The sequence below is a fragment of the Pleuronectes platessa genome, chromosome 4, assembly GCF_947347685.1.
Source record: "Pleuronectes platessa chromosome 4, fPlePla1.1, whole genome shotgun sequence".
NCBI lineage: Eukaryota > Metazoa > Chordata > Actinopteri > Pleuronectiformes > Pleuronectidae > Pleuronectes > Pleuronectes platessa.
Window position 1 is genome coordinate 17,855,929 of NC_070629.1, and position 22,537 is coordinate 17,878,465.

General features: G+C 40.4%; 1 protein-coding gene across 2 annotated transcripts in view; it reads right to left on the reverse strand.

Moving 5' to 3' along the window:
- Positions 1-4,325: 4,325 nt before the first annotated feature.
- si:ch211-225b11.1 (uncharacterized protein LOC561694 homolog) overlaps positions 4,326-22,537 on the reverse strand; it is a 29,833-nt gene continuing 11,621 nt past the window's right edge. The window contains exons 1-14 of one of the 2 annotated variants that reach the window (XM_053420765.1): positions 20,962-21,101; positions 20,517-20,732; positions 19,178-19,312; positions 13,572-13,782; positions 13,085-13,217; positions 12,250-12,384; positions 11,216-11,319; positions 10,839-10,963; positions 7,944-8,056; positions 7,285-7,425; positions 7,081-7,180; positions 6,742-6,842; positions 6,456-6,623; positions 4,326-6,021 (exon numbers count right to left, since the gene is read on the reverse strand). In XM_053420765.1, the coding sequence (XP_053276740.1) occupies positions 5,908-6,021; positions 6,456-6,623; positions 6,742-6,842; positions 7,081-7,180; positions 7,285-7,425; positions 7,944-8,056; positions 10,839-10,963; positions 11,216-11,319; positions 12,250-12,384; positions 13,085-13,217; positions 13,572-13,782; positions 19,178-19,312; positions 20,517-20,727 (1,791 nt within the window). In that variant the 5' untranslated portion in view covers positions 20,728-20,732; positions 20,962-21,101 and the 3' untranslated portion in view covers positions 4,326-5,907. Of the gene's footprint in view, positions 6,022-6,455; positions 6,624-6,741; positions 6,843-7,080; positions 7,181-7,284; positions 7,426-7,943; positions 8,057-10,838; positions 10,964-11,215; positions 11,320-12,249; positions 12,385-13,084; positions 13,218-13,571; positions 13,783-19,177; positions 19,313-20,516; positions 20,733-20,961; positions 21,102-22,537 lie in introns of those variants that run through there. The other variant, XM_053420766.1, reaches the window with a different exon arrangement.

A 22,537-nucleotide genomic window follows, 5' to 3' on the forward strand; every position in this document is an offset into this window, starting at 1 on the left:
TCATTGGTGAGATTAGGTGTTAATACGTATCACAAGTCATGATCTCTATTAAATAAATCAGAAGATAATCTCAGTTACGAGCTGTCCACTAATACCGATGTAAGTAATCCAGCAGCTGTTGGCATGTTGATGTGAGTAATACATTTAATTTAATACGGTAGGCAGTTTTCCTGCACTTCTTTCAATTTCAATCAAAGTAAATCACAATAAAGAAGTTAATAACAGTCGGAAAGCAAAGGGAGACAAGATTTAACTTGTGTTTTGTAAAAAACTATTTAAATTGGAATGAGGCACATGCAATGAATCGAAGAGGGGTGCAAATGTAGAAACAGCACAAAGAAGCTTTATCCACCCCAGGGTCAGATCCAATTTCCAGCAGCTTTATGAAAGCAGAGCAGACATATTGAAATTTCTGTGCAATCTCGTTAGATTAGCATGGCACGTCCTGCCTCCAGAGAGATAGAAGAATCATCCATAGAAAAGGGATATTCATTGTGGTGATATACAGAAAACATATCTGACATTTTAGGCTGTGAAAGACAGAATTCCCTCATATGCATAACTTCTTCTATGACATATATCTCAGCCTTACTAGCTCTTTTGAATGGGTAGAATATCTTGTTTACCAGAATGCACAAAGCAAGACATCATTATTTGGAGGACTATCAATTCTGAACTATTACACCATGCATGTCGTATGAGATTTTGCAGCACATGACCCCAAACTCTGTCACATTTAGCCTTGAGCTCAATCATGAGACAATTTCCCCATACAAGTGAATGAGAGAATGGTCTGCAGGCTATTGGACACACTGTTCTCTGTCTACTCTCTGTGTCTCTGAAACTTCATGAACCCAAAATACATTAAACTAAACAATATCCCATCATTAGAAGAACAGTTTCCAAAAGGCTTACATATATATAAACACATTTAAAATAATCATCATTTAGGCGGTGGCGATGATTTACATTTTGGTTAGCCATTAAGAAAATCCTTTGCATAGTGAAAATAAATTCCCGGTGAGAAGTGAGACGTGGCATCGTCACTGTTTCTTGAAAAGAAAAGTGACTCGCCACAAGCGTGTAAAAGCATTTCAGGAAAAGGAAGGAAAGGCCTTCACATGCCGTGAGCTGTGGCCTCATTACCAGCAGTAGGTGAACTCTATTTAGGGAAGGACCTGTTATGTATGCACATCCTAAACAGAGAAAGCTCCCACCCCCCCAAAAAAATCCTCATTAAACAAAGACCACTGTGCAGCAGGGATACACTGCAGCATCTAAACCAATCTCTTATCTGCATATGACTATTTGGCAAATCAACTCATTAGCATTTTAAGAGGTTGAAATGGAACATAAATAAGTATGCTCATTCAAATATACTGGACAAATCAGGTATGAATTGAATATAAAGACAACCATGGCAAAGCTCTGAAAAGGATGAGGTTGAAAACCAGTGCAAATCAAGGCAGCAGCAGTTTACATCCTCTTCCTCTGATATGTAAATACAAACCTTTGAACCTTTTGTTGCTCATGTTTTTCCTCTTGTGACTACACAGCCTCTCTATACGGGTTACTGCCACCACACACTGCCCAGATGTATCAGCTCTGCATAGAGACTGCAGCTAAATACACATGAAGTAAACCACAGCAGAGAGCAAAGTAATAATGAGCCGTGCAGATGCAGTGAAGTATCTCTGCAAAGTGAAAACCTGCCTGATGCCAGTCAGCAGCCACGGGAGGTGTGATTTGAAACCACTTCCACTGAGGTCACAAGAAAGGAGTTTACTTTATTTACAGAGCTAAATGCACTGCATGGTGAACATATCACAGCTGCAGTGCATCGTATATCCTTACATTTTCTATCTTAGCGATTATTTTACACTTACGAAATTGGTTTTTGAACATGAATTTTATTAATTTACAACTTAAACTAATAAAAGTTGAAATAGTGATAATTTACCATTAATAATTGTGATATCTTGTATATCTTGGAAAACAGTGATAATTTGATTTGATTATTGACCCATAATATTTTTCACCTTGCTTCCCTGCCAGACCTCTAAACCCACTTTCCAAGGAAATTATTTGGGCCGCATTTGAAAGTCAATAAAGTCTCCTTTCCTCATCACTTTTCCTTGACCTTGATAGATAGATAGATAGATAGATGGATACTTTATTAATCCCGTGGGAAATTCAGACGTAAATTGATGGAAAAAGTCATGAGGACAAGGAAAGGTGTCAATTCACAGACTTGAAAAAAGACATTGATGGCGTTATTTTCTCTTCTCCTTAACAATAAGGTATATTTAACCCCAGTAAGGTCTATTACACCAGGCATTTCGCAGATTCCTTCTCTTCTGCTCCCATTAGAGCTCCCCCTGCTGGTCTGGCTACAGATCCATTGGTAAGAGTGTCAAACCTGTAAGATCAGCTCAGTTGCCCCATACGGAGTTAGAAAAACTAAAATTAAAGCTCAGTTCTGGTTTAAGCTCAAATCGTAATAAGCAACCAGAAACAAATACACAAAAAAAATACGACATCAGGTTCTGTCAAACAACCAACCACTTGTTTTAAAAATGATGTCATTCATTTACCTTAGAATTTACAAAATCTCATTGACATTTCTGTCCAAAATTCTTAAAAATGTGTTTCCTCTTGACTCGCTCTAGGTGTTGTACGAGGCTGTATGTTGGATGATGATTAAACTGAACAGCTGTTGTTTGGACCTGAAGCATTAAAGGATTCAATAACATAACTCTAGTTTCTCTTGGCCAGAAACACTGGAGAAAACAGCTATATATGCCAAATCAGAAATGTTTTGAGGATTAGATTAAGATTTTGCAAGTTTTATCACTAGCCATCTTGACTACAGCTCTGGTTTGTGGTTTACCCTTTGCTCCGGGATAGCTGGAAGCTGTGTTGTTTGTGTCCCTGTCTGTGTGCAGAGCGAATCAATTAAAGGTCAAGGTCAATAACAATATGGTCTGAAAAAATATTTAAAAAAGATCTTTACTAACAATAGGGAGACAACATCAAGCTTAATTTATTCAGAAAATGATAAGTGATGCCATTAAGAAGTCACAGAAAAGGGACCTCATAGCTGCTGTGGATTCCTTAGATGAAAAAGGGATGCAGGTCCAGATCATCACAGTGATGGGGGAGTGGTCAACGATGAGGTACAACTCTTCTCCATGGATGTGGTGCTTGTTATGAATCCAAGCAGACTCCACAACCAAGACCAGAAGCAGAATGTAATCAATCTGGATCTCTGCTTTCTTCACTTAATCATCTCCGCACACGAACGCACACATATAAGGGCACATACAAATATAAACAGATGTGATCCTTTCCCGGTCACACGGAAAAACAAGAGAGCAGAAGAACAGAGAAGAGGAGTAAAAAGGAACTGTAAATGGTCACAGGGGAGTGAAATTTCAAGTTTCTTCCCGGGCAGTGTGCCAGTTTTTCATCTCCTGTTCGGGCACAGTTATTACAGAGTGTGAAGCAGAGCGATCAGACGCCCCGGTAGATTTCCTGCACCACTGCACAATTCACTTCTTCTCAAGAAATGTCAGACAGGATCAGAAACAGCACCGCATCAGCTGCAGGTTTATCTCTTTGCCTGCACGCCACAGATAAATGTCTTCACACCCCCACACCATGCCAGGAGTTAGACAGTGGCCCATCTCCCTCTTCATTGGCCAGCCTGGCTCACTGCTTTCCCTCTGACATGTATACCCAGTAATTTACCTACCACTGGGCTGCACTGTTTATGACTATTGATCAAACAGCAGTCCCAGTGCTAATTTAGTGCCAATGATACATTCTGTCATGAGGGGAAGCAGGAAGGGAGCATTGATTAACGTGCAGCTCTGCTCAGGGCGTAGCTGCAGCACTCTACAACAGGGGTCTAATTAACTTCCAAACCTCTTAAAGCACTGCGTTCATCCGTGCTCTCCTTCAGGACCAGTGACACCAGAAGATGTGGTCCAATTCCCAGTGGGGTCATCCATTCTGAAATTGATGTACTGTAGGCAGCTTCGATGAAATAATTAACATCTAATACATAATTAAAAAAAATATGCTTGTCATTACAGTCACAGCAGCAAATCACACAAAGTGTTTGTTGCTTAAATGTTCTTCCTTTTAAAATATGTTGTGACCAAACTAATTAAAGAGCTGCACTTCAATTTAGAAAGCAGTTTTGCTTCTGATGGAGAGTGAAGCAGTTCAGTTAGGCAAACATTTCACAATCTCCTCTGTTACACTGCCACCCAGTGAATCTCTGAAGCTCTACTCCAAATGACAGTGTTTTACACCAGAACAAAAATTAAGGCATTTTATTCAAGATCCCACATAACAAAACAGTTCAAATAAGACAATAACAGTAGGATAATTTAACAGTCATTGATATGAAAAATCTGCATTAAATGTGGTGAAGACGGATTTTGTTTAACAAACAAACATGAAACCCACGGAAATACATTTGAGTGTTGAGAGTAAAAAGGTGTAACTAAGCAGTTACTTGTACAAATGCTTCTGTATCATCCCGACACTTTTAAATACTACTAATACACTTGAGTGCATTGGAACAAAAGGCACTCCTACATAATGGTTTGTTTGATCAGACAAAAAAAAAGGCTGAATGCTCTCATTTCACCCAAAACTGTGATTGTACCACTTAAACAAAAGCAGCTTTAAGTCATGTACTGAACTCTGAACTGATATTCCCCTGAAAAGACTCCGTATGTGAGTCAGCTGCTCTGGACAAATATCCCAGGAATCCGTTGAAGATGAGAACTTGGAAAGAAAACGAGATTCAAGAGCTTTTGGTGATATGGGCCCAAGCCAAATGGCTGAAAATGGCTGTGCTGTTTCTCCTCTGGTTTTTTTCAAGGTGAGGTAGTTCGTCTTAGCCCAAAGTTCAACATGACGAAAGCTTCTCAAAGTTAAAGTTTGAGTTAAAATCTGTTAAATTTCAACCAAACTGTACTCTTCAACATTATTTGCTGGAAGAGTCACGAAGTGTGAGTTAAACAGTGATGAACTGTCTCACAATAGAATAAAGAGCATGAGCGGTACAAGACACAGTGAGCGTTGCCCCGATGAAGATTTTCCATCCTCATCAGCTCAATTCAACTTCATGGCAGAACATCAGAGGCACAGCTAATGATTTTTGTGAGTAACCTGCTCCGAGATTAAGTATATAAAAAAAAAGTCAAACAAAACTGAAAAATTATACAAAATCATTCCTCAACCTGAGAAGAGTAGAAAAAACCCAACACATTTTTATTTGAGCAACAGTTCTTCGTGTGTGTTTTTTAAGGATGCAGTGTGCATCCTGCGGTGTTGTGCGCTGTTTGTTTTTTGTTTTTATAATAGCAGGCCAAAACCCAAAGGCTAAAGCACTAATGTTTGCAGCTCCCTTCTTTTCGGGCTTAGAAACAAGTGGTGTAACCTGCTCAGGGATAAAACTGCACTTGTACATTTCACAACATGTCTCTCTGACATTAATCAGATGATCTCAATGCATGCGCATACCTATCAATCCATCAAAGTGAAGGACATAATCCTTAACATTTCAACCTTTAGTTGGAAGGAACACATGCCCACTCAGGAAATTAACATGTCAACTTTTTCCTAAACCAAATTAAATGAACCTTTAATCGCTGGACAAAATGTCTCACACTATGCAGAAGGTGCAAAAGTCAACTGCAATGAATTAGCAGTTTAGGTATTAAAGCACTACAGTTGGCCCATCCTTTGGTGAACAAATAGAATAAAATAATCATTTTATGACCAGAATGTAAAGACAGTTCAAACACATCACTAAACAGCAGTCTTCATTAGAAGATGAGCTGTACCACAGGCAGTGGTTTTGATACATGGCCTAGGCCTCCTCTGTGGTCATACCCCTGAAGTGAACAAGGTTTCAGACTCCTGCTGGTCTAGAGCCTGTTTTTCTGGTAAGGGATCCTCAGCGTCCAGGTCTATTGTCGGCGTCACGGCTGTTTTGAGTCTCTGGGGGTTAGAGAAGGTTTTATTTTTAGAAAAACCACATTTTCAAGCACGTCCGGTCTGTTCACGCAGTAAAATAGAGAGGCAGCTATTTTAACCACCATGAGATTTTGCAGGCTATTTAAATGGGGAACCATCAACATCAGATCAAAATTAAAAGGAGACATATTATGCTTCTTCCGTTTCCCCTGATCTATAGAATGTTATATCGTTTTTTATTTGTATATAAAAGGTCTGAAAAGCTGCTCTCCACCACTGAAAACACTGTTCCTGAAGCGTCTGAAATGTCAATAACCCAAGTTAAGATTATGAACCTGCAAATGGGTATAATGTATATATTATCTATTTATAAGACGGGTGAACGAGCTACACATTGCACCTGCAAAACAGTAATGCATACTAATGTTAGCAGTCTGAGAAATGTGCCTTGTACTCACCTGAAGAAATGAGCCTTTGTTGCTGCAGATCTCTTGAATGGCACAGACTGGGATCCACACTATAGAGACCAGTGAAATGCACCAGCCCACATATTCAGCCCACAGCGGGTAATTGTACTTCCCATAGTGAACAGGAGTGTACTGGACAATGCTGAAGATCAGTATGCACTAGAAGAAAGAGGAGAAACATTCAAGTCCTATACACAAACCTCATTATTAATGTGATTAATCTAATCATTACAGGACAATAATTAGACTGATTAGCTCAGAATGGACAGAACCTCACCATCACCAACACAGGGCTGAACACCAGCCAACAGACGCGGAAGTAGATGTTTGGAGTTTTCCCAAGCATCCTTTTGATCATTAAGGAGACACGTCGGACACCTGATGGAAAATGACATGTGCTGATTTTACACTTTAAATAACCACAAACCACCAATTCAAATTTATTTATGTGGTTTCAAAGACGTTGAGAATTCAGTTTAATCATGAATCAGCCTCACGAGGTCCCTGGGGCTTACAAGTCTAAAGCATGTAGAGCATAAACATGATATCAAGGTAAGAACTGTTGACTCTACTGTATATGTCTATATCTACAGTCCATGGTTTGAACTCATCTTACCAAAGATCCAGCAGACAGCTATGACTTCAAAGAAAGCCAAGAACATGAGGGAAACGATAGCGGTGTAGTGGTCCAACAGCTGGAACACATAGATACCCCCCTGTGCAAGAAGGCAGGAGAAAATGAGACACAGAACCACTGCCACAAGTGATGTAACTGTTGCTATGTTTTCTAAACAATGTGTTTGGGAGTTCCTTAGTGTACCTTGGTAATATGAGGAATTCCCAAGATGAAGCAGGAGAAACACACAGCCAGGGTTATCAGCTCTTCTCTTTTCAGATATGGCAGAAGTTTAGGTCCAAACTGTTCTTTTACAAACGCCACACCCACCTCAACTGTGGCAAACTGCAGTGAACACAAGACATATGCAGACTGTATAACAGTAATTCCATTGTATGTGTAGAACTGGTTTGAAACCATAAAAACTCTCACCCTCTCTAAAAGGTTTATTACGGTGAATATAAAACCAATTTTTAAATATGACCCCTATTGTCAGAGATCTGTAATATTACACATGTTACATTGTAACATTTAATTCATACTACATTATTAAGTTATTATATTGTCTTGTTATATGTTATAAACTGACAAATCTGAGCCTGAATGTGTACAGTTGGGGAAGATGTCTTCTTTAATTGTTTTGCCTACAGTAGTTTAGTAAAAGTACAACCGTTTGACTAAGATGTGTACTTTCCTCTTGACAGAGTAACACCAGTTAGAAACACAATCTCCTTGATCTCAGGTTCATAGATATGTGCATGTGATTGTTTCCTAAAAATACAGATTCACATTTCTAGAGTTCCAGTGTTCTGCTTTGTCCTCCCTCTTCAGCCCACGATTCTGTGAGAGGTAGACATGTTTACCTGGCTGTCGAGGCCCAGACACAGCAGCATGAAGAAGAACAGAGGGGCCCAAAGCTGGGAGAGGGGCATAGTTGAGAGGACCTCAGGGTAAACAACAAACACGAGACCAGGTCCTGAAAACATGATACAACACACAGGTCGTTAGTTCTAGAGAACAGGTAACAAAAACTGTCTTATTATCCACAGTAGCTTCTACAGTGGCTTTATCCCTAAAAACCACCATGGAAGATAAGAAGAAGTGAAGAGCTGGAGGTGGGAAAGAAAGTGAAAAATAGAGTGATAGCAACCACTTGACGTGGAAAAGCTGTCTACTGCAACTTTAACATGTTATATCCATTGATGTGTGGTTATATCTCTTTTTTTATTTTATCCATAAAATCCTTTTTTAGGAATTGCCTGGCAGATTTCAGATTTTTGTACAGATTCAACTAATGTTACATTACATTGCATTACATTTCATTTAGCTGACGCTTTTATCCAAAGCGACTTACAATAAGTGCATTCAACCCCAAGGGTACAGACCAAGGACGACAAGAATCAAGAAAATGTCATATCAATGATATTACCCCCGCTGAAGAAGGCTTTATATTGCAACACGTCTGTGTTTGATATTAAATCATTTAAATTGTTGCCTTGGACTTTTGGGGACTTTTCTATATCTGCATGCATCCCATCCAAAGAGCATCTCAAACAAACTTATTCATCTTGTGTTAAGTGTGACTGAACCTGCACACCGTGGGTCAGACCTCCTACTAGACCCCGTAGGAATCCCGGTTAGGCCGGGACTGGGGTTTGCATGTTCTACCCGTGTCTGTGTGGGTTTTCTCCAAGTGCTCCGTACATGCAGACATGGGTTAGGTGGATTAACTGTAGCATGTCAGCAGGGATGGTTGATTGTATGTTGGTCCTGTGATACACTGGCGACCTGGTCAAGGTGAACCCCGCCTCTCGCCCAAGGTCACCTGGGATATAGATGATGAATGGATGTGTATCCCTGTCCCTCTAGGCTGCATACCAAGATTGGTCAAAATGAAAAGAGGTTACATTTATTTAATTGTTTGCAATCCGCTAAAAATGGGAGCGCCACGCTTTGACCTTGATCTTTGATGAATTTCATAGCCCCATCAATTTTCAACGTTTAATCCAAATGGATTTAAAAATGACAGCATCTCGCTGTGAGAGAGACAGATAAAGAGCTCAGTGAACCTATTACAGTGACGCTCCTGCTGTGTTGTTACAGAACTCAAAATAAGCTAATTCTTGTAATTACCTTTAATGAACTGAACTTTGGCTGAATCATTAACTAACCCACTAGTCTTCCACCCACATGCAGGAGACCTGGCAGCAGATAGCAGCAAGAAATCACTGGAAATTCGCATTAGCGTTCACTCCCTGGTCAAATGACTCAGCACTAGATGCAGGTTTTAATCTGCACCAATTGGCAGTGATGGAAACTTGAATGGCCTGTTTGGCAAGATAGCGAGGGGAGATACATCCTCACTTTTGGTTGTGTTTGTGACGTCGACATGACAACGCAAATGTCTCTCCTAGCAATGATAATGGATTCAATCACCTTGTTTAGGCAAATTTTTGATGAAAAACTCGCATATACCTGCTCATTTTGATTTAAAAGAGTTATATGGAAAGTCTTGAAACTATGATTTCAGTTCAGTAGGTGTTGTTGATTGGCCGACCATGTCTGTATGCTCATTAAAGATAATCCTGGAGGAGAATTAAAGAACAGTTTAACAAGGGAGAATCAGATGTCACACAAAAAACTGCCGACTAGACATGTGCCAGCTTTGTTAATATAATTCACATAACATTGACATTTACAGTACACACAAAGTTGTGTTAATGTTGTAGGTGTTACTCATAACAGCTAGGGTAAACTAAGTGCTCGGTTTAATTGCTATTATATTTAGGGGTATATTTCGGGGGAGTAAAAAAGAATGCTTCTCTGCAGAGTAAAGGGTTTTACTTCCCTCAGGAGGAGATCATCTGTACATGTCTGTGTACGAGCATATTCTCGCTTGACAATGAGCCCTCCAAGCTGATTTCAGAGAATTGGGTCCTGATTTTTCCAGTTTTCCTTTCACACATGCACACCCCAGCTTGAGATGTTCTGCTCAGACGCATTCACAACAGCAACAGGTTCTTACATCGGCACCTCCTGCGGCCTATAGACCCTTGGGCGCCCCAGACAGAGATGTCTTGAGAAACCCGTAAGGCTCTAAATTGGACATTTGCGATCACACATAGAGGATGGATACAGGAGGATCTCCGCAATTAAGTGCATGTCTGAAAGCAGCTTAAGTGAGTGAAACATTGCCCCAGTGACTTCAGTACAGGTTTTCGTTGGTCAAAGCATTGTGCGGCCCCTTACAGTTTGTAATGCAGGTTTTCAATAAAAAACTATAATACTCTTATTGTCATCATCGGGTTTATTTTTCTATATTTAAAAAATCTTCTCCAGAGCTGAAGAGGACATTGTGCAACTGTTATTGCATGTTCAGTAGTACTCCTCATGATGACTTAGCTTTAAAACCTGGTGGACTGTTTCTTTAATTGCCACTAAGTTGTCCTCATATAACCTGCACACTTATTCTGTGCAGACCATTGAAGTAATGCATTTCTTGACATCTGTGTTTAGTTATATCATGAAAACAAGAAAGCAATCCGAGGATAATAACAAAAACCAGGTCTTGTACTTGACACTAGAGTTTGGTATCATATATATATAAACAAAATGTCCATCTCTGTTTCTGTAACATCTTGAAATGAACAGTATGTATTCCACATCAACCCCATGCTGTGGTACTTTTGTTTAAGTACTTACATTAAAACAAAGCTATGTTATTGTGGAGCTATAATCATTCCAGGCTTGATGCTTACCACCTGTTGCTATGTTGTCCACTGGGAGGTTGTGTACATGAGCCATGTAGCCAATGGCTGAGAAGATCACAAAGCCAGCCAGGATACTAGTGAATGAGTTGGTAACGGCCACGATAAGAGCATCCCTGGGAAAGAGGGAAGTCAAAATCATCAATTTTAATCCAGTTCCCAGGAAACTAGGATTACCACATTTCTCGGATACCAAGCAGCCATTAGATCATCAAGATAGCTATTTATTACATTACCAAAGCGCTCACATGTTTTCGTTAAAACCAGAAACTGTCTCTGGCAGGTACTGGTTTCAGACAGGGTTCAGTTCAGTTCTCTGCAGCATGGGAGTAACCATCTTAGATAAAAGCTAAATGTTCAGTTCTTACCTGAGAATGTTGTTGTTGAACTTGTTGTAACTAGCCATCGAAATCATGGACCCAAATGCTATTCCAATGGAGTTAAACACCTGAGCAGCTGCATTAACCCAAACCTATGATAGAGATACAGAAGAATAAAATGTGTTTAAATACCCTAAACAGATCACTACGAAAAACTTAAAGGATGCAGTATGGGTCAGGAAAGAACCCATAAAATATTTTGATGTGGAACCAGATCCAGGAATTTAGTTTTCCACTTTCTTTAACATTGGGAAATATAGCGCGTTTTTTCTTTATTTATTGATTGATTCATTTGACGTTTTCTACAGATTTACCACTCAATAAGTAATCTGACACATTTAGGGGACTAATTTCTAGAAGTGTGTGCAATTTAATTGATCAGTTGAATCAGTTTTACCTTGGCCAATTAGGTATGGGAGTGTCATTCTAATTTAATTTAGTTGTAAAGGCCCCTGGTCTTCATTGAGCAACTTCTGTATTTGTTTTTCTATTTGGTATAGCTGGCACGTTAAGTATAGGGTATTCTTTGTTACAGAGAACCACCTAAGATCTCAGATAAAGATTTACGTGTATGTGTGATCTGGTGTGTCCAGTGTGGGTTCACATTAACATAAGTTGAACTATTCTAAATGCACTAAGTATTCAGTGTTCCTGCTCTTGTGGTACTAAGGAGTCAGGAGACACCCAGCTGTAGTCAGACCAGACTATTCTGGGACATTTCCAGCCTCTGCACTGGATTTCAGAAATATTCAAATTCAAATTTTCCACTGATTGAATTGAATTTTGATTAGAAAGATGAGATGTTTTTTTTGTAATTCATTCCTGAAATGACCGCTTCCCCTTTATCTTTTGCTGTTCTTGCTTTTGCTGCTTCTGAACTTTGAGCAAACAAAAGGTGAAGGCCTCTAATCTCTAAACAAAGACTTCAGACTTTATCTAAAACTTGATGGCAATGTGTAACCAATGTCCTAAGACTTCACCACCATTTCTATTGTCCTACTTATGTTTTAACACACTCTCACCTTCACTTCAAAGAGTTTGCTCCAGACAGGTGTGGCAAAGAAGAGGATACCATTTTTAGCTCCAGGAAGCTGCAGGTTATTTATGAGCAGGGCGAACAGAATGAAGTATGGAAATATAGCAGTGAAATACACAACCTGTGTGACACAAAACAAACAAGAGAAGCAGAACAACGTGAATTTGGGGGTTTGCTGTTGCGATAGTTTGCAACAGCGATGGGGGACCTGTTTTCAGTGACGCCAGTGAAGATGATCTGTGATTTCATTTTAAATGAATTTACGTAATACAGATTTTCTGATATGAACCCGATAAAGACAACCAACCCAATGTTTCACGACACATGCCCTGGGTTAGAGTGTAAACAAGTCGCAGGATGTGATGTTGACGTGACTCACAATTGGACTATGCTCTATAAAATTTGTCAGGAATAGGAATGGAATATCAAATACCAAATCAAATATTTAAGTCTATGTAAACGGTCAGATTGTTTTTACAGTGTATCACAACAAACTCTCCTGTTTCATTTGATCATGTTCTTATTCTGATTTGTCTGAGCGAACATTTCTTATGCATTTTGAAATGTGTGTGTGTCAACTTCCTAAAACTGTCAACAAAGATATGCCACTTGCAAAAGAGATAACACAAATATTAGACTAGAGAAAAGAAAACATATCTTACAGACTATATACTATCCAATCTAACGTTCTTGCCTTTGTCTCTGGCACTAACTGTGATTAATGTAAGAGGACGAACAATAAAGTTAAAGAATGCAAACAGGACAAAAACTATGACCACCACAATGTATAAGCATTTGCCGGAAAGCAGCTTAATTCTGACCTTGCCAGTGGATTTGATTCCTTTAAATATGCACAAGTACACAGTGACCCAGGCCAAAACAAGACAGCCAAAGAGTTCCCAGCGAATGCCACCAGCTTCTTCAATGCCATCAGTCTTCTGCAGAAGCTTGTGACTGGAAAAGTGAAAAAAGAAGAGTGAGAATGTAAAAATAAGGATTCAGCGATTCAGTCCATAAAGATATGAAAAAATGTTCAAGTCTAGTTTGTGACATAAAACCCTCATGACCAAAGGTTTCCAGACTGAAACAAACGACTGGGTGACATTATTGTTTATACCCCAAAACAAAGCTAATGTGGTTCATGAGGTCTCTCAGGGTTGACGTTTGATCAGATATTTGTATGATACAGGCCTAAGGAAATGAGCACATCATCCTGCAACAATTTGTATTTTGATTCACATATTGCTAAAACCTGACTTGTGTTTGTGTAAGTATGTGTAAGACATGTTTGTTACATAAGCTTCTTACTCAAAGAACTGTTGACTGGCAGACTGCAGGTGGGTGACATTGCCATGGATACCACTGGAACAGTTCCCGACGACATTCCAAGTGATGTTGCAGGACATCCAGGGAAGTGTGGCTCCGAACGAGTTGAAGAGATAGTAAAGAGCCCAGCTCATGAGCACATTGTAGTACGTAGAGTACACAAAGGAGAGAACAACTGTGGCCAGACCAACACCTGTGGAATGACGTGCAGCGGGGGGGGGGGGAGGAGACACAAAGTGAGAGACGACTCTGGGCAACTCCAGCCTGGAAAACTGTAGGGGTAGAAATTGGACACTTCACCTCTTCAAACTACTGTAAAACTGCTCTCATTGTAGTGAGTTGTCAATGATTTGGGCCCAGGATCAAAATTCCGGGTATTATCTCGTCTCCACATATAGATGAAAGAAGAGCTACTGTCATGGGATGTGGCGGCTAAAATGAAGTTAAGCAAATAAAGCTAATGATTAAAGGGATTCCTGCAGCTATGGATTACATATTCCACTGTGACATTTTGCTGGTGAATAAAACGGGCTCTTGGCCAGAGTGAGATAGGAGGAGATCAAAGCTCAGACAGATTAAATTATTCAGTCTTTTAGCACCTTCTGAGCTCTGTGTCCGGTTTCAGGTTGGAGTGTGTGCGTCTTCATGCTGGCTGCCGTGTTTTTTCAATAAAGACATAGGTATCAAGAGCGGGTGTATTGGGAACAGAACGACAAAAGAGCTTCTAAGGAGTTTATTTAAAAAATGTCACCCCTCTCTCATGTAGCCGGAGCTTACGGCCAGTAAACTAATGAGTTTAGCACAAAGAGTGGAAACAGAGAAATAGCCAGCCCACCTTCAGCCAAAGGTAACAAAATCACATCTTAGCAACTTTTAACAAACGTCATGTAACTTCAGCCGCAAGGGATCGCTTAATAAAAACCAATTACGAAAGATCTAGTCTGATAACATTATGCAGCAGTTGTTTCCAGAACCTTTGCCGCTGAAAATTTTCCTGAGGCGCAAATCATGTTGAGAAGTCGAATAAATTCTTTTGGCAGTTACCATAACAAATCAGACGTTCCTTTGAATTCATGATTTGACTTGAAGTTTAATAAATAAGAGAGAACAGAGGATCAAGCAGACCCTGCTTCCCTTATTTTTGAGCCTAAGGTTCCAGCTCTGCAGAAAAAGGCAGCAGTTACTGCACTGACCAACATGCCTCTGTTTTCAGATAATTGAACCGGTCTCTTGGGCAATGTAAAGTACCTGTATATTTTAAATCTGTTTGTGTTATTAACGTACACAACTCTAATGTCTGTTTCTCTGACATCTGTTGTTATGAACATGTTTGTGTGACTGGTCTGTAATCATTTATGCCATTGATCTAATGAACGATAATGAAGGATAGTGGCTAATAATGTGTCATTGAGCCTACACAGTATCCTGCAACCCCTGCTTTTTGTTAACCAATTTGAGCTCAGCACTCAACACCATTGTTTCACTGCAAATTTTTGACAAACTTTAGGTGCTGTGTATTTGTCTCTTGCTGGATAGGCCCAAACTTCTCAACACTGGGCCTCCCTCAATTGGGTACCTTACTCTGAATCTGTAAAGATACTGAAATGTTATTTTTACAATATTCCCTTCAACTTGATGTCAAATATATGAAACCAAATCAAGTGCATAGTTGGCAAAAATTCGAACCTCCCTTCAGCCTCTATTCCCCTCACAAGGTAATGCCAGGGGGAATAGAGGATGATTGACTGAATTAAGAGACCTTGTGTAAATGAGACGCAACAAAACAATCCAGCTGTCAGTGTTGAAGCCTAAATGTTAGACTCTTCAGTCAAAAAAATGTGTGTTTTATAAAACTTATTTTGAGGAGGGTTACTCACATGCTCTAAAATGCTCATGCCCTAATACAATAACATGCATGCACACTCGGATTGGCTACCAAAACAAAGACCAGATAAAATCTGATTAAAGCATATACTCACTCTGCTATATGCTCATTGTCAAACGTCTTCCCCAAGGCCCCACTTTTATGTTTAAAGGGGACATATTATGAAAATTCCACTTTTGTAGTGCTTCTACAGGTTAATGTGGGTATCTGGCATGTCTACCGTCCCAAAAAACTCTGGAAAAAAACAACTCCCGCGATTTGTTGTGGTTCCTCTATGTCAGAAACGATACGCTAGAGTGCGTCGAATGGGATTACGACCATAATAAACGTCATAGTCACACCATGCCCATGTAGGGAGTCTCGCTACATGGCCTTGGACGAGTTAGCTCGCGAGCTAACACTAGCCGGGCTCCACCGGCCGGTTAGCTTGCGAGCTAACGCTAGAGCTCCCCAGGGGCTCCCCCCGGCTAGGGGAGCCCGGCTCCCCGGCTAGCGTTAGCTCGCTGCTGCTACCCGTCAGACATTTAAGTGGCCGCATAAACAAGGGACCCCCGGGACACCTCTAAACGTTGACTCAACAGTGTTGAAGGATGCTGCGCCAGCTCAAGCTCCCACAGCTCCCACTCCTCCCACTGCGGGGCTGCGCTGGGGAGCTGGGGCTCTCACAGCCAGGCTCACTGGGGTCGAGGGGGGCGGGGCACTCAAAACAGGTCAATCTGAGGAGGGCTGTTTTAGACAGGGTAAAAAGGTGTTTGTTTAAAATGATCCTTGTGGTATTTTGACCAAAATATGTTATAGACTTTTCATTAAGAACCCAAGGAACCATATCAACTGTGGTAAAATGGGCATAATATGTCCCCTTTAAGACTTGACTCAGGAATAGCAAATATCTTCTGGCTGTCAAATTAAGTGATCATTCAGCTAATCAACTGATTTGGCCATAAAGCAATTTGTGATTTTTAATGGGGGGGAAAAACTATAAAGAAAAACAACTTGTAGTTATACAGGGACTATGGACTTGACTATTTCTTTGCTGGGATCAGGAACTTTCTTGGAGTCTCCATAATCCATATGTTTCCAGTCTTTGTGTTAAGGTAGCCTAACTGGTTGCTGCTTGTTGTGGTAATCCTGGAATGCAATGCTCCACTAGATCCTATGTCACTATTTGGTCAAATGGAAGGAGAGGCGGCTGAACCAAAGCTCTGTATCTACACAATGACAGAGGCAAAGGATTGCCTCTTTCACTCTACTCATCTAGCTTACATGGTAGACCGCTCCACTGTTACACTAGCCACCCTGCGAGTGGTGTAATGATAGCTCATTTCAAACTGCCAAAGCATATATCAGTCTACTGGAATCAAAAACAAAGCCAATCATGTCAAGATTGTGCCATTGAGTAGGAGCTATCAGGCTTTTCTCAAACTGGACCCTACAGATCCCACTACATCAGTGTGTGAATTGGTTTGTTGCCAAACACACCCTTTAAATACAGTGGCAAGCTTGAGGGTTTACTCCCCTCCGTACAGCGGAAACAGGAACTGTCATCACATTTTGCAACCATGGTTACTTCCTAATCAACCCAAAGCTTTGCCTTTTAGTAAACATCTTCTTGTCTTTCAAACGAAGGATTTATTTGACCCTAAATACAATGTTACCATTATTAACATCTTTATTAAGGAAGAAATTACCCTTCACGTTTGAGCAGTTTAAGACTACATGTTTGTTTGGGTGGTCAGGACCCTCCATGTGGCAATGGATAGGGAAAGGGTGGACAGGCTGGTTTAGTCTTGAATTCATTGATTATTGTCCGGTCATGCCTCACCACTATCATCACTGAATTAATTAACACATATGAAGTGTAAGAGAATGTAACCAGCTGAAATAATACATCCGTGCATGATTAAGTCTACTGCAGCGAATTAATCATGAGCATATATGTTGATTTGTGGTAGTTATTTGTGGGCATCTAAATCACTGATCACAGATACAACACAGTAAACTGCACTTGGGTAGCACAGGGAAATTATTCAAGAAGAACATACAGAAAACAACTACCTGCTTTTGGCCCTTGTTTAGCACAGTGCAATAACCAGGAAGAAATGAGCGATAAATCAAGTGAAGGACCCAAACGTTTTGACCGGGTAGATAATCTCTGTCTTTAAGGAGATAAGGAAACTATGGAGAAAAATCTTGAGTTAGAACATGAGAAACAGCATTTTCAATTCACACCCACAAGCACTGATTGTTGATGGCTGGGCTCTTGTTTGATTTGGAAAGTGGTTCTTCTGAAGAGCTGCATAGTGACTGTCGGTGCTCTCTGAGTCCGAGTCCACACATCCCCGATCATTCACATGTACAATTTTGCAAATATATGAGGGGTTTTTTTTTCGTGTGCACCGTAAGCCTTTACACAAACTACCCATTATGCGGAGCAACAATTTAACTAATGTTTGCGATTTGTTGAAACAAACAAATGCCGACTGTAAGAGCACACCCACAATCACCAGCAGATCCATTAATTATCATTCAACTGTGCAGAATTTGATTATTGGATTTTGGCATAATGTTGGTTCATCATTTAATTATTTGATTATCTCTTTCTTGTTAATTTAAAATGCTTTCAATGAGCTATTAAAAACAGTTTAAGAAATCAAAAAAGATGCTGATTTTACAAGATCTCATCCATCAACAAGTGAAAACAATTAATTTATCACATAGAAAAATTCAGATTTTATACAGAGTGAGAGAGCATGCCTTCACCAGGGTTCAATATTAAACCCTCAAAACATTAGTATGGATCTCGAACATGAAACACATGTATATTTATTATTTTTGTCTTTAAATTAAAGTAGTAGGCCCTAGGGGAGCAGGTCTGGGCACCATTCCACTACAGCCGAACCAAGAACACAGATAAATCCTGGTCTGGAATGGAGTGAGGGCTGGGGTTGTCGAGCTATGTGTAACTGTCGTGGTGCTGAACTCTTTAACATATCTGGGCTTTATGTTCTGCCCAACCCATCTAACCTCTAGTGCTGTGATAAGGTTGAAAGAAGATCTCTGGGGCACTTTCTTAGCAGCTGTCAGAGAGGGACACTATTACTAGCGAAACAACCAAGGGCTGAAGATAATCGCTGAGTTTATCTGCCACACCGTTAACCAAGTTGGGCTTCTCAGACCATCAATGACTACAGTCACATTGAAGGGACCTAAGCAGGCCTTCTTGGAACAGCACATGACAGGGCAGTTGAGGGAGGACCTGGGAAAGCAACAGAGTGGTGTGCAAGGGCCGTGGCCATTGAAGTAGTGGGCAGTGGTTGAACATGAAATTCACTGTGCAATGCCAAATACTTCAATTGCGTCACCAGCGCATGCCAAAGAAAAGCCACCAGCAGAGCTAATGCCTCTTGAACAAGGCTGGGAATTGATCATTCGTGGTCGGGTTGCCCGGATGACAGTGAGTTGGGTTTAAAAACCTCAAACACCTGTAAACCCAGTTACTATGACTCATGGTGTGTTCAAGTGCATCAACAGATGTATGGATCCATAATTAGAGTACAATTTGCTGTAATTTTTGTGGAACAGGACCCAGAAACTCTAAGGGGTGTCAGCACATGTCACGTTACCTAACAAAAACATAGTCTGTGTTAATGAAGGATGCTCAACCCTACTCACGTGAGAGCCTTTAGCCTGGAGAGTCACTCACCTTTGAACAAAGGGCACATCTTGGCGAGAGCATGCACTGGTCCTAAACGAGTGTACTGCCCAATAGAAAACTCCAAGAAGAGCAGAGGGAAGCCACAGAGGAGCAGCATGGTGAAGTACGGGATCAAGAAGGCCCCTGAATCAGAAGAACAGTAGAAACCAGATAATAAGTAGCTCGCAAGTATGTGACTTGGGGAGATGGATATGATGTTGTAGCAGCTGTATCATTGTCTAGATAAAGAATACTTAATGGATACACCTTCTTGAGTTATAATAATCAGGTGATGAATTTTTTAATAATGTGCAACAAATCACTAATAACATGATTGAATTGTGGGGTTATATATTGGTACAAACCCATTTGGAGGGGGCCAGGTTTTGAGCACACATTGAAAACAGCCTGTCTCCATGTATACAGAGCCGTCTTTGTTGACGTACGTCCTTAAACCAAACACGACCCATAACCCTCTTTAATCAGGAAGAATACTCAGATCCAGCCCCCTGTTATTTATAAATTACTTTCTTTTATTTCCACGCCTAATAAATAAATAATAAAAAAAGACTGTTGTGTCAGTTCAAAGATAACGATCGTCAGTTGAGGCCCTTGCTTAACGACAGCTACCCACAGTAACTGCATTTCTTACATTTCTGCACAGCGATTTTCAACAAACACATAATCTTTGCTTCATGTATATTGTGTAGGGGGTGGGGGCTACTTCAGGTTTTACGAAAGTTATGAAAGTCTTATATATATATATAGTCTAATATACTGATTTTCAGCTGCAGAAACCCGTCCACAGGCTAAAGAAAACATACTCTACATCCAGATAAAGTATTTAAAACAAACTTTTGTTATATTTGTATATAGCACCAAATCATAATATATACTATGTCAGGGCAGAGAATAGTGTGAACACCATACAATGTAGTGGAGAAAAATCTATCAGTTCCCAAAAACGAGTAAGAGAGAGAGAGATGATAACCATTATAGCCAAATTATAATTATTGTTGTTATTTAGTTAGGCAAATATTGACATTTCTTCAGTATTCTCCACAGTTGCTTTGCTGTTCCTTTGTGTAATGACTGTGTCTTTCCATGAGGAGGCATTGACTGTTCCTGATGCTACAACCTTAAAGGACAGTGTAAGGAAACAAATGTAACAAAAACTGAACAAGACCATTTCATTTTAAACATGAACATTGCCCAGAATTTTCCTCTCTCTTTTCTCTTTAGGCTATAACAGCACTACCCTCATCTGACCACATGCAAAACATCTGACCACATGCAAAGCACCGCAGCAGATTCAGAGCCATGTGTGGTGGGCAGTCGAGAATCTCACCTCCACCGCTGCTGTAGCAAAGGTACGGAAACCTCCACACGTTGCCCAGTCCCACCGCGTAGCCCACCGATGCCAGGATGAACTCCAGGCGGCTGCCCCACATGGGTCTCTGCGGCTCCACGGTCTTCTCGGCGATCACTTTGAGATCCAGAGATTTCAGAGCCTCACGGTCTCCTTCATCAGCTGCTGTCTCTGACTTATGGACCTCCATCGTGGCTGATGATCAGAACAGAGTGGTGGGTGAAGTTGTTATTCCCAGACGAGGCTGATTCAGACAAAATGACAAATACGCGAGATACGGAGCACCGCTACGCAACGACTCCGCCGGAGCATTAAATAAACGCCGGGTCTTTATGGATGATCCTCCAATCAGCTCTCTCAACTATGATCATCAATAAAAGCACATTACACGCGGTACCAAGACCGCAGCACACACAGCCCTTACAACACAATGGCTATCCAAAATCCAACACGATCTGTTTCCAGTTCAGCCACTGACTTGTTGTACTGTGACATAACTGCAGATGTCCTTTGCCATCCCCTCTGGTTGGACCACTCAAACATGCAGAAGGGTGTTAAGGATACGCCTTTCACCAAAATAAAAGCCGACCGGGGATTCACTGTGTACCTTGAGGCGTCAGGGGGGAAGTTTGTTTGCATCAGTAGTCAACACACATTGATGTAGGACATGACGTTGCATCTTTTTCGCTTTGCACAAAACTCTTTTTTCAGGAGAGATCATGCTCAATTGCAGGAAGGTTTCTTATTTTTCTTTTTTTTGTAATTATGTCTTTATTAAGTTCAGGTTCAATGTCTGACAAGTATATTTGGTTATTATTACCTTTGTATTTGACCACAATGTTTTATCCTGTTGTTGGGTTTTATTTTAGTTGGAAATAGTTTTTATTTATCGAGCAAGTGCAAGAACACACAATTAATATTTTTGATCCTATTTTCTGTTACATATTACCCCCCCCCCCCAACAGTTTTCTTTATTGTCGTTCTATAATTTCATAAATGCAAAAAACTATAGCCTTTATATATATATATATAGTATGACTATATATAAAACTTTATAAGCTGTGTTTTCAAAAATGTTTTGCAGGTCCGGACAAATTTTAGTTTGGGGGAAAAGGGGTCAAAATGGCTCTTTTGATGGCAAAGGTTGCCTACCCTTGCCCTAGTCTTACAATTTAGCCAAGTTAATCTATCACAATGAAAGTTAAAGGTTTGCAGTAAACCTTGTACTTTAACCTCACCTTAACATGAAGTGAAGTGAGGCTAAAGATGATTAAAGCTCTTATGTGGGCAGAGAAAATGAATGCTTACAATACAAGAATTTGGTGCTTTTATTTTGAAGTGCAGCGTGGTTTCTATAGACTCTGTTGTTGTTGGTGATGCTCTGTAGGGTCCTATAGTGAGTCTCAGCAGAATTGCAACCACAGACTATAAATAAGCATACTCCCTTCTGGGGGAAGTCCTTAAAAACAGGACATTTTGCTGGATCCAATCACATCCACGGTAAAACTCTGAGGTTTCAATGCAGATCAATGTTGTGTGTTTTACTCTAAACAGGCAGTTTAGCTGTAAAACTGCTGGTGTCATATTACTATCGCACTGTTTCATTCATAACACTGAGACATCTGCCTGTGGCCACTGATTGGTCAGCTTCTTCGACCAATCATTGGAGTCCCTGCCCACACGTCCCTGCTGCGTCAGAGACTGTGGGCGTGTATGTAGAAGCTTGGTTCTGTAAGATCAGTGCCACACTCTGATTGAATATAGGACAAGATGTTGAATATCAGTTGTACATGTGAAGGTCTTTTGCATAATTTTGCTTATTCATTGTTAATTGATGGTTAATTTATGCTTTACCTTCATAGATATGATGAACAATTAATATAAAACAACATCTGGGATAAAAACCTCCTACAGGGTGGCACTTGCATTCATCAGGGAGAACCCCTCCATGACAACAAGCCTGCTGTTATCCATGATATTTATCAACAAAGGCTGTCACC